This window comes from Microtus oregoni, unplaced genomic scaffold (genome assembly GCF_018167655.1).
Source record: "Microtus oregoni isolate MIOR12 unplaced genomic scaffold, Mior012 000038F_ref0000394, whole genome shotgun sequence".
In the NCBI taxonomy this organism is placed as follows: domain Eukaryota; kingdom Metazoa; phylum Chordata; class Mammalia; order Rodentia; family Cricetidae; genus Microtus; species Microtus oregoni.
In genome coordinates this window covers 92,642-109,575 of record NW_024543097.1, presented here as the reverse complement: position 1 = coordinate 109,575, position 16,934 = coordinate 92,642, and the positions used below count along the sequence as shown (strand labels likewise).

At 43.4% G+C, this 16,934-nt stretch overlaps 1 protein-coding gene and 1 pseudogene across 6 annotated transcripts in view; one reads left to right on the top strand and one right to left on the bottom strand.

Moving 5' to 3' along the window:
* Ino80d (INO80 complex subunit D) overlaps nucleotides 1-15,040 on the top strand; it is a 76,197-nt gene extending 61,157 nt beyond the window's left edge. For all 6 annotated transcript variants that reach the window (XM_041631989.1, XM_041631992.1, XM_041631991.1 and 3 more), the window contains 2 exons: nucleotides 56-213; nucleotides 2,096-15,040. In XM_041631989.1, coding sequence (XP_041487923.1) covers nucleotides 56-213; nucleotides 2,096-3,258 — 1,321 coding nt within the window. In that variant the 3' untranslated portion in view covers nucleotides 3,259-15,040. The remainder of the gene's footprint in view (nucleotides 1-55; nucleotides 214-2,095) is intronic.
* LOC121433359 lies at nucleotides 6,156-7,358 on the bottom strand (annotated as a pseudogene).
* Nucleotides 15,041-16,934: the final 1,894 nt, after the last annotated feature.

Below are 16,934 nucleotides of genomic sequence, written 5' to 3'. Positions count from 1 at the left end.
GTACTGAATATCTGGGGGAGGTGGGGCAGCCTAGATAACTGTGCTGTCTCTGTAGTAGTCCTTCCACGCCAGAGCTGAGTGCCGATGAGCTGCCGGATGACATTGCCAACGAGATCAGTGGCATTCCGCATGACTTAGAATTGAGCCATGAAGACTTTGCGGATGTCCTGCCACGGTTGCCTGATGACTTACAAGATTTTGATTTTTTTGAAGGTATGATTGATTTTGAAATGGTTCATAAGAAGGGAAATAAGTTTTATTTTAGACTTTTGAGACAAGCTCTTAACCATATTGAATTAACAATGCCCCTGCCTCAGCTCTGGAGTCCTGAGATTATGCCCAGTGTCACCAAATTCATCCTGGAAATACTAATAACTTTTATTATTATTGTTGCTTTGCCCATGATGTATGTGTGTGTGTTTGCACAGCACACATGAATATGGAGGGTACGGGCTAGCTGGGGAGAGCATTCTTTTCTCCCGCTTTCCCATGATCTCCAGGGATTAGACTCAGATTGTTGGGCATGTGGGGCATGTACGCTTACCCACAGAGCCATTTACTGGCCAGTTTATTACGAATTTTTTAAATAAAATAACCTTTTGCAGTTTATCTGAAATGTTTTTCCTGTCACTATACATGGAAAATACCATCACTAAAGCTGCTTTCAGAAGGTGAGGAATACATAATTAATTTAATCATAGTATATATTTAGTAGATTTATACTTTAATTACTATGTAATTTTGTGCCATTAAAGTGAGTACTTTTCCTTAATGTTTTGACAGTGCCGATCAACATATCAGTTTACTAAAATCTTTTGAGGCTTGACCTGTCTTTGGAGCCAGGCGTGGTGGTGTTTAGGTATGCACCACCAGGCCTGGTCAGGAGAGAGAATGCTCAGTGTCAATGGTGAGAGTAGCTGTATTCTTCCAGAGGACATGAGTTTGTTTTATTTTTTATTAATTGGTTTTTCTTTTTTTTTTCAGATTATCATGTTTTATTTATTTTTTATTACTTAAAAAAATACCAATCCAAATTCCCATTCCCTCCCACTGTGTATTGGTTTTTCGAGACACAGTTTCTCTGTGTAGCTTTGGAGCCTGTCCTGGCACTCACTCTGTAGACCAGGCTGGCCTCACACTCACAGAGATTTTCCTGCCTCTACCTCCCAAGTGCTCAGATTAAAGGCTTGCACCACCATCACCCAGCTAGGACCCAAGTTTAATGTACAGCATCTATATTGGACAACTTACTATTGCTTGTAACTTCAGACCCAGAAGCCAACACCCTGGCCTCCACAGGCACCCACATACATGTGGCAGAAGTTCACACAGATAGATACACTTAGTCATAAATAAACATAAAAAGAATTTAACAGAGCCAGGCTTGATGATACACACCTTTAATCTCAGCACTTGGGAAGCAGAGACAGGCAGATCTCTATGAGTTTGAGGTCAACCTGTTTTATGTGGTAAGTTTTTTGGCCAGCCAAGGCTACAAAGTGAAATCATGTCTGAAAACGACCCAAAAAATAAATAAGTAAATAAATAAAAAACATTTCTTATGGTAGATTTCTGAGACAAATAAAGATGGTCATTGAAATTCCAAGAAAACTGACATTTGAGACCTGTATTGCAGATCATCAATATTTTCTTTTTCTTTCTAATCTCAGTATAAGAAACGTTTTTTCTCTGGTGGTAGTAAACAGGCTTTTACTCCCAGCACTCTGGAGACAGAGGCAGGTGGATCTCTGTGAGTTCAAGGCCAGCCTGGTCTACAGAGAAAGTTCCGGGATAGCCAGGGCTACCCAGAGAAACCCTGTCTAAAAAGAAACTTTTTTCTTTTCACAGAGGTCTTTGTTCTTTCTCTGAGACAGAGTCTTACTATTCAGCCCTCGCTGGCCAGGAACTGGCTCTGTAGACTGGCTCAGCTAGAACTCACAGAGATCCTCCTGCCTCTGCCTCCTGAGTTGTAGGATTAAAGTCCAAGCCTGGCAAGGACTCTTGTGATGGGTAGTGTTAAATACTCAGCCGCGAGACTTACGCTTTGTCAATCACCGCTGAGCTTTGCTGATGCTGCTGGCTTTGGTTAATGCAGGAAAGAATGGAGACCTCCTCCCGACCACCGAAGAAGCTGAGGAACTTGAGCGGGCCTTGCAAGCTGTAACTTCTCTCGAGTGCCTGAGTACAATTGGGGTACTTACCCAGTCAGACGGTGTGCCAGTTCAGGGGTTGTCAGATAGAGGAATGGGGGTGTTCTCCGCAGGTACTGATGCTTCGGGAATCCAGTCCTTGAGTCGAGAAGTAAACACGGACCTAGGGGAGCTGCTGAATGGACGCATGGTCCACGACAGCTTCTCTAGTCTGGAGCTGGACGAGAACCTCCTCCGTTCCGCTAGCCTGTCTAACCCACCCACACCCCTTGCAGGGCAGATCCAGGGGCAGTTCTCTGCCCCAGCCAGCGTTGGCCTTACTTCTGCCACTCTGCTCAGCCAGAGTGCACTTGGGGAGAGAGCCTTCCCAGGACGGTTTCATGGACTTCATGATGGCAGCCATGCCTCCCAGAGGCCACACCCTGCCCAGCTGCTGAGCAAGGCAGATGACCTAATCACCTCACGACAGCAATACAGCAGTGATCACTCACACTCCTCACCCCATGGAAGCCATTATGATAGCGAGCACGTGCCGTCGCCCTACAGTGACCATATCACCTCTCCCCACACATCTTACTCTGGTGATAATATGGCAGCTACCTTTTCAGCAGAGATGCCCATCATGGCACAGCACTTGCTCCCAACCCAACTTGAGGTGCCACTTGGAGGAGTGGTCAACCCCAGAACTCACTGGGGGAATCTCCCCGTCAACCTTGGCGATCCCTCTGCATTTAGCAACCTCCTTGGCGCGGATGGACACCTTCTTTCCACCTCCCTCTCCACGCCACCCACCACGTCCAACTCAGAGACCACACAGCCTGCCTTCGCCACCGTTACCCCGAGCAGTTCCAGTGTGCTTCCGGGGTTACCACAGACCAGCTTTAGTGGCATGGGGCCTTCCGCTGAACTAATGGCCTCCACCTCTCCCAAGCAGCAGCTCCCGCAGTTCAGTGCAGCCTTCGGCCACCAGCTGAGTTCTCACAGTGGCATTCCTAAGGACCTGCAGCCCAGCCACAGTTCCATAGCCCCTCCCACAGGCTTCACTGTAACAGGTGCCACGGCTACAAGTACCAATAATGCATCTCCCCCTTTCCCCACCCCTAACTGAGTGAGCGAGTCTGCTTTCAGGCAGGTGGGACCTGGTGTTTTCTATCTTTGTTTCCTCTTTTGCACCCTCCTCTTTTCCTACAGAAGATTTAGAAACAAGAGTGGGGATTAGCAGGACCCCCTTCCCAATCAGCAAGTGGCCGCGCGGCGACCTGTGTCAGTGTTCACGTGTGCTCCTTAGCACTGGTGCTCCTCCCTCCTGGCGGGTCCTCTGGTGGCGCAGCACAGTGACCGGATAGGATTGAAGTGGAAGATACCTCAGATTACCAGTGCCCTTTACTATTTCCTCGTGTTGAGATCAGTGCTTTCCCTTCTCCAGCCAGGTTTTTACATAGGTTGTTGTAGACAGAGTGGTCTGTTGAGATCCTGTGTAGCAGGTGGTGTGCGGAGGCAAATCCAAACTCTGACTTAGCCCCGACTGCCAAACGCCACAGTGAGGCCTGGGTGCCATTCCTAATTGTGATGTGGTTAACTGAAAAGAACATTGTCTCTTGACTGCCTGTGAATGTGTGTTCCCCCGTATATGTTTCGTGCAGTGCAGGAAGTAGCTATCATGGGGTTTTTTGTTGTTGTTGTTTTGGGGTTTTTTTGTCTTTTTCTCTCAAATAAGCTTTTGGCTCTTTTTTCCCCTCCTTCCGTCTTATACCTAGCATCGTTTCTGACTGAGTTGACTAAAGCATCTGAATAGGAGGGGTGGCATGGTGGTGGTAACACGGCCCTTTGTCTCTAATGCTCAGCCTATGAAGAGAGGAGCCACGAAAGGCTGAGTTCACGTCAGTGACAGGGAGTGTCATGACAACTACCCCGTGTGGCTCAGGCTGCTCAGGTCTTTGCCTTTTCCATGTGTATTTGTTTCAAAATCCCTCGCTCATGGAACACATTTGCAAGCTGTAATTAAAAAATGTTTTGATGTGGACAAGCAGGCTTGACCAGGTGAACTTGAGAGGAGACATCTGTGCCCTGCCTGGCCTGTCATTCGCTCCTAGTTTTCCATGTTTACAGTTGTGATTCTTTGGTGAGATTTGTGAACTGTTGAGGACACGTGTAGAGTCCGTGTACCAGTTGTGAAGTGATGTGTAATATTGGAAGGACACACATTTTAAAATTTCTTTCAAAGCAGAATATGGAAATTAGACATAAATTTGACTTACCTTAGGTACTTTTAAAATAATTTAAATACTTAAGGTGAAGTAAATTTGGAAGTCTTTTAAAGTATCAAGGTTTTAGGGTGAACATCTTGTTGATTAGTGTGGCAAGTTGGTGACTATGGAGTGATGTGTGGGGTTTCTTCTTGCTTGCCTTCCCCTGCAGAGAAGGGTGGAACTTCACTTTCTGATCTGTTTGCTGAGGTTTCACTGTCCCTTTGAATGCCACTGGGTATTCACACCTGAGTTCAATTTAATTTACATCTGTATATTTTTAAAAATAAGACAACATATCTGTTAATGATGTGGTACAGTAATTCTTTTGTCAGGGACTGTTTGATCCTAATTCCTTCCTTCCTAACAAGTAAAGGTTGGGACATACTTTCCTCCTTTCCTCCTTAGGTATGTTTTCTTCATGCTATGCTATTCTGAGCAGTCCCTTCTGTTGAAGGCTTTCTTTCTCTGCCTTACAAAGGAGTGATGTGAGCAGCAGGCAGTATGCAGATACCGTGTGCCTGGGCTTTGGGAGGGAAAGTCACATGACTGTATGAAATCACGATATGCCCTATTTTATATTTATTGAATTTGGGGAGGGCAAAATATGTGTGTAATGTATTTCTTTTTTTAAAAAATTATGTTAATTGCAACATTTAAGGTATTAGCTTTGCCATTTTTCAGATTGAGAAATTTTTAAATTAGAAATTATGTCACAAAGAAATTCTGTTTAGTATCACCATGAGCTTCTCCTAAATGGTGAGAATCAGCTCTGTGCCTGTTTCTCACCTGTGAACTTGTGTCAGCAGCTTGTTCGTGTTGGTGCACTGTAATGAAATGGTAAGGAGTGGTTACCTCACCTCCAGAGTGTCGTTTCGTTTGCTGAGCTGTCTTCACACCCCGCTGTAATCATCACTAGATAACTGTGCATCCTCAGAAAATTGTTTTGTCTCCATTGTGTCTCAGTTGAAGATGGAAGCAGAGCAGCACTGGACTTCCTTATCAAGCTCCTATTTGACCGCGAGAAGAAAGTCATGGGTTATCAGCTTGGACTGTTAGTGGCCATTTGTCCCTGCATTAGCTGCTGAAAATTCTTTAGCTGTCGAGGCTGAGTTTGCAGTAGGTTGCACCTTTTTATTGTTTGCAGTTTTCTCTTTTTTTTCTCAAATTTTTAGATGTTATACATATATTTATATATTTAACAAGTTTGTGTACTTGACAGAACTCCAGCATAACAGCCCATAACATCTAGAAACACCTGAGTCAAGTCCAAAGCAGGAAGAGCACAGGCTCCATTTAAGGTGGTCGAGGATCCGAATCCTATACAGGCTTAAGGCTGAAAACAAGTGTTCTGAAGGGTTGCCACTTAAGAAAAGGCTACACAAACCTTTATTCTAACATTTAAAAGAAAACTACAGCTTTCCCAGTCCTGGCAGCCCAATAAGTTACACACACTCAGGCACTTGAAGGCTACGGACACAGGTGATCACTGGGGAGGTGGCCAGGGTGAGAACTTTCCCACATTGAGTGAGACCCCACAAGGACACTTTGGGGTCACAGGCCATGGGAACTACTGCAGTGGAACCTTCCTCCAGATTACTGAACCAGGAAGAGCAGCATGGTTCTTGCTCAGGTGGGGCTTCCTGGATGCAAGGCCAGGACTGCCTGCTCAGCAGGGGACCGGGGGCAGTGATGATGCTCCCGCGGGGGTCTCACAGCTGCACAGTGGCCACGGCTCCGAATTCTCTAAGACGATTTGCTAGTTAGCTTTTTGGTTTTTTTGGTCAGTCAAAGACTTTGAGGAATTAGCTGTGATCCAGGGGTGCTCAAGGACTTCCGCTAGTGTTAGCCTCTGGCTTGCATTGTGCTTTAACAGTCTTGAAATGAGGTCACAAAGTTGGGGAGTGTGAATTCAACCCGTGATATCCTTCTGTAGGTCTCCTGGTAGGTCTGTGCCTCAAAGGGGGGGGGGGGGGCATCCCAACTAGGAACTCATAGCAAGGACTCCAGGCTCCAGAGGTCCACCTTCTCGTCATGCATCCGGCCCTCAATCATCTCAGGGGGCAGGTAGTCCAGGGTGCCACACAGTGTGGTTCTCCTGGAAGATGGAGCATGCACAGACCACCCGAAGTCTGTGATCCTCGACTCTCCATTTGGCCCAAGAAGCAGGTTCTCTGGCTTAGTGTGTCAGAGCGTTTGCCAGCTTGGTGATGTAGGTAGCCGTTCTCTGCTCTCAGACCGGAAGTGCTCCTGGAGCTTCTGTAGACTGTCCCGATTAGATAAACTCTGGTGGCATCGTGGAAATATCCAGACAGCCTGAGGATGTTGGGGTGCCGCAAGTGGGACTGTATCTCCACTTCTCTTTGAAGCTGGTGCTCCACCCCTGCTTTCTCCAGCTGGGTTTTAAACAGCACCTTCAGGGCCAGGATAAACTTGCTTTTGCATCTCCCTTGTCAAGTAAACATTTCCTAACTTTCCTTTACCCAGGGGGCGGCCATGTCAAAATCTCCAGAGTCCACTGCCTTTTTTTCGAGTCTTCAGTTTTCTGTTTTGATGCCTGTCCCTTTTCAGAATTATTTCCAGAGGCTGTGGGCTGTGGCTGCTCACTCTTCTGGGGGTTGGTGAGCTGGGAGACAGGTCGATGAACGCTGGCAGCTGGCAACAGCTTTGGCACTGGCCTCTGACATGAGGCCAGTTTTTGTGCTTGTGAAGGGACACGGTGGGAGGAGTTGGAAGGACACCGGACCCTCAGGGCCTGGCCACTGCTAGCCCATCCTAGGTTCTGAGAAGGAATCTGCTCTGTCACCAAGACTCGTTTTAGACCAAAAGGAGCTGTGGTCTCAGCAGGCCTGAAACCACAGTTTTCTTTACCTCTGTCCATGTCACCCACGGGCAGGATCCTGCCTCTGACCGAAGCCTTCAGCGATCCCGGGAACTCCGCAGTTTTCTGTTTTATGTGCATTTAAAAGCCCTTCTTTGCTTTTGAGTAAGAAGGCATGAAGTGATCAGGAATGTTGCCAGTTAAAGCTTCACGCCAAAAATCTTGAGTAAACTCTCTTTTGTTTTGCTGCCCATGACGATAGCCGAAGAGAGAATAGTCTTAGAAAGTACTGGTATAGAATTGAATAATTAGCAAAAAGCACAGATTTCTAATATTTCAGAACTAACATCCAAGCCTATAGTCTGCTTTTCTTGAGCATCTCCTGTCGGAAGAGTATCCACAAGCCCAGCGGTACCCACTTTGTTTCTTCTCTAGTTTTTTGGAGCAGTTCTAGTCTCTCAATAGTAGGTGGGGCATTAAGATGCAAAGAAAAAAAAGCATCTTTTATAATGCTTACATGAGAACAGCACTTGTATTATGGTAAGGCAATACTGGAATCAAAAACCTTACACAAGGTCTTATAGGGTAGATGCTAGCTTTTGCTGTAGTGTTCAGTACATAAGAGACAGTGACAATGAAGGCTCAGTCTGTCTCTGCAGTTCTTTGGGACCATTTCTAAAGGCCAGTTAGATTGTGTTACTGTGATTTAATTTTTGAAGTTGCTGCAATTAATGAATGCATTCTGTGCTCTGAGAATTTGATATTCAGCAGCCGTAATCTCTGGTATCTGAAGAGAAAATGGGCTTTCTCTCCTTTAATTGTTAATGTTATTTTAGTAAAGTACTTAAGATACTGTTTGTTTCCTCTGTAAAAATGGCTTAGCAATGTCCACACCTGGGTAGGACACACAGCTAGTAAACAATCCAGGATGGTAACTGGCGGTTCCAGGTAGACCAGCAAGTGACAGACTATGCAATGGAAACAGCTGCTGAGAAGCAAGGGTTGTTTTCTAGTGAGCGAACCATGTGAGGCGTTCCTGCTTCATAAACGAGAGCAGTTTCATGTTGGCAGGTAGTGTGGTGTGTCTAGTGGCCCTCAGAAGATTATGGTTTCAAGAGAATCAGATAGTCATTGGACATGGAGTTGGAAAGTGGTTGTTTAATAATATTCCTTAAAGTTGATGTTACCATTTTTAGTGGTGTAAGGCTAAGGACAGTTAATACTTTATCTTTGCCAAATAACTATTAAGATTAATCTTTTGAAGTAAACCAGACTCACCTGAAGGTTAGGGATCATCCCCTCTGTGGGTCACACTAAAACTTTTCCAAAGCTCATTCTCAGTCCATGCTCACAGTCCACACAGTAGAGGTAATTCTTTGTTTAGGAAGGAAGCCATGTCCACGCCAGATAGAGGTGTCCTGGGCATGTCGTTTCTGGTGGCCTGTAGCATGGAGTCTTATAAACCGGCATTAGAGGTGCATCACACAGAAGTGAAGTCCTTGTGTGTCTGGCCTAGAGTCTTCTCTGCACCTTGGCATCCTGGGCAGCGCCGGGGGTGGGACGCTCACCTCTTTGAAGTCACTGTCTCCCTCTCGGAGTTCCGAGCATGGATGTGCAGAATGTGGGGATGTTAACACTAAACTATTCAATGGGCTTGGAATTCATTAGAATTTCAAAAGTATTTACTTTTTAGACTTTTCATCTTTCCTTTTTAGACTTAAAAAGATGAAATTCTGTTCTTTGGCTGACTTGTGTAGGGTAATCTAATAGAATGGGTGTTGAAAGGTCAATACAACTTTGCAGTGTAATGAGGAACTTCAGAAACACCGTTGAGTTGAGTTGCAGTGACTCCTCATTTGTATTTCTTCTATTACTGCTCTCCACACTGTTCTAAAGGTTTCTTTTGTTAAAATTATTTCATGGGGATAGTCACTCATGAAAAGTTATGTATCCCCCCCCCCTTTCAGTAACTTGAAAATCTTCCCTGGAATTATGTAGAAAAGAAAAATAATGATTGCTTAATATTTTGGCTTCTTTAAGCTTCCCTATGTTATTATATTCTGGTGGGAACCAAATCACACTTTAATTAGAGTAGTATTTAAATGCTGTCTTTCACACGTGTATAATGTGATCTCTGTGAAGTGCATAGATGGAGATCTGTTAAGCGGTCTCCCTAGCCGGCGAGTTAAGAGGAACTTATGAATGTTCATCATGGCTTTTCCAACAGCCCAGTGTCATTAACACTGCAGTTATAGGTTAGGTTAGGGAGCCGTTTGTTGTTTTTCTTGGCTCCTTTTTCTCAGTTAGCTTTCCCCTCTGCACTGTGATAAGGAACAAGTAAAACGAGATGTGGCATTTCAGAGAGAAGTGTTATGACTTTATTGACCCATATTCCAGAGTATCAGTAATTTTTGAATGGCTTGAAGTATAGATCCAAGATGGTCTTTGATTGATCTAAGTCAGGGTGCAGAGCCATCTTCTAGGATAAAAGCTGGTCGATCCTGGAGGCCAGTGGGACAGCATGTTTTCTTTCCTTCCTCCTCTGCCTGTTTTGCACGCTCATCCCCGGTGCTGCAGTGTGCGCATGCACACACATGAGCCGCACTCACCTTGGCCCAAGAGTGTAGAATCTTTTTTTCATTGGTTTTTGTTGTTGTTCTATGTGTTTGTTTGTTTGTTTGCTTTTTAAGCTGGGGACCACTGACCTAAGCTCTATATGCACCCCAAGTTCCCCATGGAAAACATTTCAACACGCAAGGTGGAAGGCAACAGAATAGCTCAAGGCCACACCGTTGCTTTTCCTTGGGGAATAAATTGAATTGCCCCCAAATGACTCCAGCCTGTGTCACTAAGGTTCGGGTGTCTCCAGCGGGTTAGTGCTGACGCGGTAGAGAGTGTGACATCTGCTGACAGCATGCGCCTGTCTTCCAGAGGGTTGGGTCAGTTCTCAACAGTGATGGCTCTTCTCACTGTCTAGTGTTGAGTATGTCTCAGGGATTCCTTGCGGAAATTAGGGCAGTTTTTAAAATAAAAAAATAGTTTTAAAAGAAACTAAAGGTGACTCATCATTGATGGGAGCTCAAGAAAGAGAAAGCATTTGGTTTCACAGCCCGTGGTAGCTCACCGAGGACGTTTTCCTTTCTACTTCAGGCTCTCATCTCAGCTTCAGCGGACAGAATCCTTTCCCATCATGCACAGCTTTAAAACTTTTATTTAAAAACTTCCCCATGAGCTTTCAGAATACTTATTGTAGATTTTAAGAGAAAAGGTATATTAATTTATGCTATTAACATCACCTCATAAATTATAAGTTTTATACTAAAGCTGTATTGAGTGTAATGAATTATGTTGCCTATGTGTTTTAATAGCTTAAAAATTATATATGAGCTTCTTTTGATTTTTATTTTTATCTTTGACAAAACAAACTAGTGACGCACCTTTTTACACTGGATCTCTGCCGTGTCAAGGTGTACAGCTGTCCTTCGCTACCTTGCAGATATATACAAAAAAGGATAACCTGGGGCCTCACAGTGTAGAACACCCTTAGACCACATCTTATCCTTCCTAGAGCTGTTGAGAATCGTGTTCTGTAGTACATGATCTGTGGTTTACACTTATGATGGCTAGACGCTTAGTTACAGGGTAAATAGAAGCAAATAGATCCAGTAACACTCCCACTACTGTAGACCTCTGTTATTGCCTATGGATTTATTCTTTAATTTACAGTTTATTCTGTAAATTGAGAAGTAAAATTAATAAATCTAGATGTTCTCAGTGTCTCATTCAGGAACGTTTCCCCCTCCTCACTAAGGAATTCCCACTGTGACTTAAAAATAGAAGTAAATTACTTGTGTGTGTGTGTGTGTGTCTGTGTTTTTACACACATGCAAAAATAGACATTGGGGGCACGTGTGTGAGATGAATGTGTGCTTGTATAAAAATAGAAAGGTAACCGAATGTATTATAGAAATGTTTTATCTAGCTGAGGGTATTCCAGTTACTTTCCCATTGTTTCTTTCTTATAAACATGCCATATTCTTTGCTATGCTGTGTTCAAAGGCTAGCTCTGATATCAAGTGCATTTTCTTTTACCCTTTGAATTAACTTAGGGTGTCTTTAAAGTGGCATAGGAAAAGCAGATTCTAAGGCCGGCCTCATACTTACGAGCAGAGACAGACCTGGATAACAGCTTGTTTATATTGAGGTAATGGGACCACAGATTTGTTGAAACACTTTTATGTCTAATAAATGTTCTTTATATTCCGAGTAATAAAGTATTATGATGTTTTCTTGATCAAGTTCAGATCACTTAGGCCTTGATAAAGAAGCTTTTGAAGCTTGTTTAAGGACTTGGTGGGCTCATTTCACTGTGCATATTCCAAAGCTGGCGTGATTTTCGTTATTTCAAAACATTTTTTAAAACTGAATCGTATCATTGGTTATGGAACAGAGCACCGCAGCCCTAATCTTTTGGCTGTAGGAAAAATCATGCTACCTTTTATGCCTACCTGATTGACGTGGAGCTAAAAAGATACATTCCTGTACTTTGAGCTTTGCCATTTTGCTGTGCCCTCTTGACTGGAGCATCTGATGGTCTGAGACAGTACTCCATCAGGTTTATTCTAGAAAGAAAACTCTATGCTTAGGGAATATATCAGGGCAGCAACTCCTGAGTCCATGTTTGAATTGGTAGTTGTCTCTGAGGCCTCGCTTAATTCATCTTAGTCAAAACCTGGGAAAGCTTTCTATGTTTTTTACGATGGTATTTTTGTAACATCTCCCTGTTCCATTCACTCTTGCTATTGGACTTCTTGTGCAGACACATGCAAATGAAAGGAGGAAGTTTGTGCTGATGCCATTTCTCCCTTCAGTTGCTGCTTAATGGAATTTGCTAGAATCAATTCCCCTTCTTGAAGGGTGAAAACAGACCCTGTGTGTATCTGTACAGAGATGTGTATATGGGATGTGGTGGCACTTTGCTGAATGTGAATTTGCCTTGTCAATGGGAATATTGAAAAGTATTATGTTTATTTATACATTTGTATAAATCTCTATATACACGTATGTATATGTGTGTGTATAGATAAAGCTATATACATATATTTCCCTAAAAATGTGTGTGTGTAATAGATTTACAGCCTTTGCTAAGCAAGATTATGCATCTGTGGGAAATTCTGGATTATTCTGCAAGCCTGTGGAAGTGACAGCAGTCTAGAATACATCATCAGCCATACTGAGATAGAAGTCCTTCAGCTTAGAGTCACAGATGACAGATGACATTGGCCACACCAGTTGCACTGCCCGCAGACTACAAGCTGGTTTCTCTGTGCTGACCACTCACGCCTGCGCTGAGCTGTGTGTTGTCCGAGTGCTGGAGATGGACTCCTGAGGGTGGCCTGGACCGGGCATGTGCTGAGCCACATCACCCCTCCCTTCCCCTTTCTGACTTAGTTCTCTTGCCTTGGCTGTTGCTTTTACATCCCTCTATCACTGACAGTCCCCATAGTATACAGCTTTCAGTAATATTTTCTTTGAGAATTGGGTAGTCATGAAAAATAAAAAGCCAACATTAATCAGTTAATTTTGAAATTTCCTAGGCAACTTTGGAGTGTTTTACTTAAAGTGAAAAAAAATTACAGTTATGATTTTATGATTGACGTTAGTGTTAGTATATTTCCACAGCTGTCATCGTTTAAATAGTTTGATTAACTTTGTCCTTTAAATCTAAATTTATCCTTTGAATTTTAACAAAGTATACAAAGTCACATGGAAACCTCTTAAATCTACAGCTGACTCATGCTTCTCATGATGAGATGCTCTAATGAGTTCTTGTGTCTTGGATCTGCTGTATTTCCTTTTGACTTTGCTCACAGTTGTGACATTCAGTTTTAACTCTGCCACAGCTCTCTAGAAAACTTTCACCCTTATATATCGTGCCTTTAAAGCTCTTATGCACACACAGATCAAAGTGTATATATATACATGTTGGCGCATGTGTACATATACTTTGGTATATACTCACACAGTATGTCTCCAAGATATATTGTGGGAGTGGACATAGAAATATTCAAAGGCAATGAAATGTTGCTCTCCAGATATATATGTATATAAATAGTGTTGATATAACTGTACATACACATGTATATGTATGAGTTCTAAATGGCAATCTTTTACATTTAGCAAAATGCTGCCCTACTGGAATACTGCCACTGCAATGGCAGTTGTATGTAATGATTTAAAATACATTATCAAAAGTTATTTAAAGAACATTTAAAGGTCTCATCTAAAGACAGCCATACACTATTTATTTAGCTTCCTATTTTATTGTTGTGTCTGTGTAACTGCAAGGGAGACTGTCATTTTGAAAGCAGCATCTGCATATGAGAGATGAGTCCACTGGGGCATTCTGTGCATCTCCCTTCTCTGCAACAGCGACATCCCACAGCCAGCTTGTTTGTTTCAGTTTTAGAGCAATCCTAGCATTGCCCTTTGTGTGTTATCCACCGTCTCCTTCATCAACTTAGTTCACCAATTTGCCTCTTCCTTTCCTTAATGACTAGCGATCATTTCGGTCATGTTGCTGGGGGAAGCTGACCCCTCTCTCGCCGCAAGGGGATAGATCATCTACTCATTTTGCCTTGTTCACAGTTCACCTTGGAAAGAAGATGCTTCTCAGGATGCTGTCCTAAGCGTAGTTTATTTTACAAAGTTTGATTTCTTTAAAGATACTACTTAATTTTTTTGAAAGAGCTCTTAACTCTTAAGTTGCATGTACTTGGCATATATTTAATTCTTACTGCTTTCCCCCGCAAGGTATTTTTTTTCCATCTGTCTCTCAGTTTTCTGTATTGAATGCAAGAACATTAAGACAAAACTGTTAAATACTGTTTTTGTTTGTGATGAGCTGGCAGCAGATTAAACCTTGAGAATAGGGGGAGAGAAAGGTAGACGGATAGATAATCCTAAAGGCTATGTTAGCTGGGAAGTGGAGTAAGGGTACTCCTAAGGAAGCAGATTGCACAGAGTAGCTCACTGGAACTGATATCAGAATCAGCCTTTAACACAAAGCCTCTTGGCAGATGTATGGTACTAACCAGAGTGCCCAAGTGTAAATTGAAACTAAGTTGCAGTGGGAAATCAAAGGTGAGGTAGCCATTGGAAACCAGCAAAGGACAGGCAGGCTGGACAGTTTTAAAATGTCTTTTAACAACGGAACTGCACGGTAGCAAGGACTAGCCGTACCGAGAGCTCTTCCTTTTCGGTGTTCTCGATCACCTTGGCACACAGTATGCTTCATATGCCATACATTCAGAGCATAGACAGGAGGGCAGCTGCTTAAAGGGGACTTACAAACCAAGCGTCTTCTCGAGTCTGTCACAGCACGCACACTGGGAGCAGCTAGTGTCTGCACAGTGCAGGAGAGGAGGCTGGAGATTGGGAATAGGCCTATCTGTGGCGCAGGCGGAGGTTCTGCTGGGGAGGACACATTTGGGGAGACGAGAGGTTTTGGTTTGTGATTTCCCTTTAAACAGGAAGAGATGGTTCACATTTTCCATATATATATATCTCAATGAATGTACTGTATTACTGTTTTAAAAATTTGATGAAATAATAATGGATTGGTCTCCTTTTGTTATCTGGTCCTTGTTTAATTTGTTTAAGGGTTTTTGTATACAAAAGTTTACATTTTTATGTATATTTTTCTTGTGTAAAAACTGATGTAATATGTGTATAAAACACTGTATGTATTATCTGTATATAGTGTGACAAAATGATTTTTCTTTCTTTCTTTTGGATGTATTAATAAATCTTGCTGTGACGTAGCCTTGCTTTTACTAATCATTTCCTTTGCCTGTGATGGAGCTCCTGGTGCAGGGTAAGTACTTTTCCTTCTGTTTCGGGTCTCTGAGACAGGGTTTTTTTCTGCTTCCCAGATGGCTTATAACTCAGTGTGTGGACCAGGCTGTTCTTGGAGTTGCCATTCTCTTGCCTCAACCTCCCACGTGCCACTGGGGTTGTAGGGATCTAAGCCACCATGCCCAGTTAAGCTTCACTGTTATGAGACAAAATTTTACCAGGTGCCTCTGGCTGGTGTGGAACACACTGTAGCTTAAGATGGCCTTTGATTTCGTGGATGGTCCCTTCTGTCTCTGCCAGCCAAGGACAGGAATAACGGACATATGCCATCACACTCAGTTTCCCCTTTCTTAAATATGCTGTTTTCAATTTTGTATCAACGATTCTAGGGAGATATTCACGATCTTTATGGCTAGCCTAACAAGTTAAAACCACATTGGCTTCAGCTATATTATTCAAGCTTGGAATCCAACCACACGTTGTATGATACAGTGGTATTGTTGCAGCCCAGCTCTATGTCATTTCACCCAAAGCCATTTCTCTCAACCCGCCCCCCCCCATCTTTTATGTGTCCCAGGGATGATAGATGAATGGTTTTCCTTACTCAGTTTCCAGTGCTACCGTCACAGACTTATACCAACTTCAGAAACTAGAGTAACAATTTCATGTTGTGCCCAAAGTTAAAAACAAAATGTAAAAGTAACTAATACGGAGACTTAGCTTGTGGAAGCCGCTGGATTCAGTCCCCAGTATCACCAGAAAATACTCAGTCCTGAGCAGTCAAGGCTTTTGTAAACTGGTCTTGTCACTGCTTGGTTCATCCTTTGATACTGAGGGAAGCTGAGCTATTCTGTGGGGCACATAAAGGATGGGACCAAAGTCCCAAGCAAGAAGTAATAAACAGCCAGTCTCGTGCACTCCATGGAGGTGCGTTTGCATGTGTAATTAATATATGTTTAAGACATTCTAAAGTCTCACTCCCCCCCCCCCAAAAAAAAAGCTGGGTGGTGGTGGTGCACGTCTTTAATCCCAGTACTCAGAGGCAGAGGCAGGCGGATCTCTGGGAGTTCAAGGCCTGCCTGGTCTATAAGAGCTAGTTCCAGTTTCGAGAAACCCTGTCTTGAAAAACCAAAATAAATAAATAAATAAAGTCTCACTTCCCTAAAAATAGTAACCTTTTGAGATCAAAAGCACCAGAAGAGCTCAAGGTGTTTGAAAAATAACCAACATGAACAAGGAACTCATGTTTGCTCTACTTTTGGACTTGCCGTGGCCTAGGGAATTATGCTTAGCAGTGAACTGCTCATTTCTTCAGCTGTACGGCTGACTTAAAACTTGCTTTTTACTTCAGGATGCTTTACTCTGTGTTGCTGGGCTTTGAACCCAGAACTTCCCATGGGCTGGTCAGTGCCTCCCCATCGAGCTGTATTTCAGCCCACCTGCTGCTCTTCTGAGTCCTGGAACTAATCTTGAGATTTGATGGGTCCGTTTTTGCTTAGATTTAAAGAGAACTATAGCCATAGGAAGCAAGCCTGTAGGGTGGTGTCAGAGTTGAGGCCATCGCCTGATGGTAGTGTTGAGATCTTTGGGTTTCCAAGTGAAATCAAGATTTGGTGGTGGCGCGGCCGTACTTAGGAGACTAAGACCGACTAAGTCCAGCCCGAATGACACTGAGAACTCATCTTTAAAAAAGATGGAAACTGATAATGATGCCAGGGACAAAGGAAAAGTATGGGAAGACTTTCCCACCTGAGAAAGCCAGAGTGCACAGAGCTTGAGCTGGGACTGATAGAGCGGGGGGGGGGGGGGGGGGGGGGCAAGTGATGGCTGAAGTTTGCTCAGATGAGAGGCCTGAGTTAA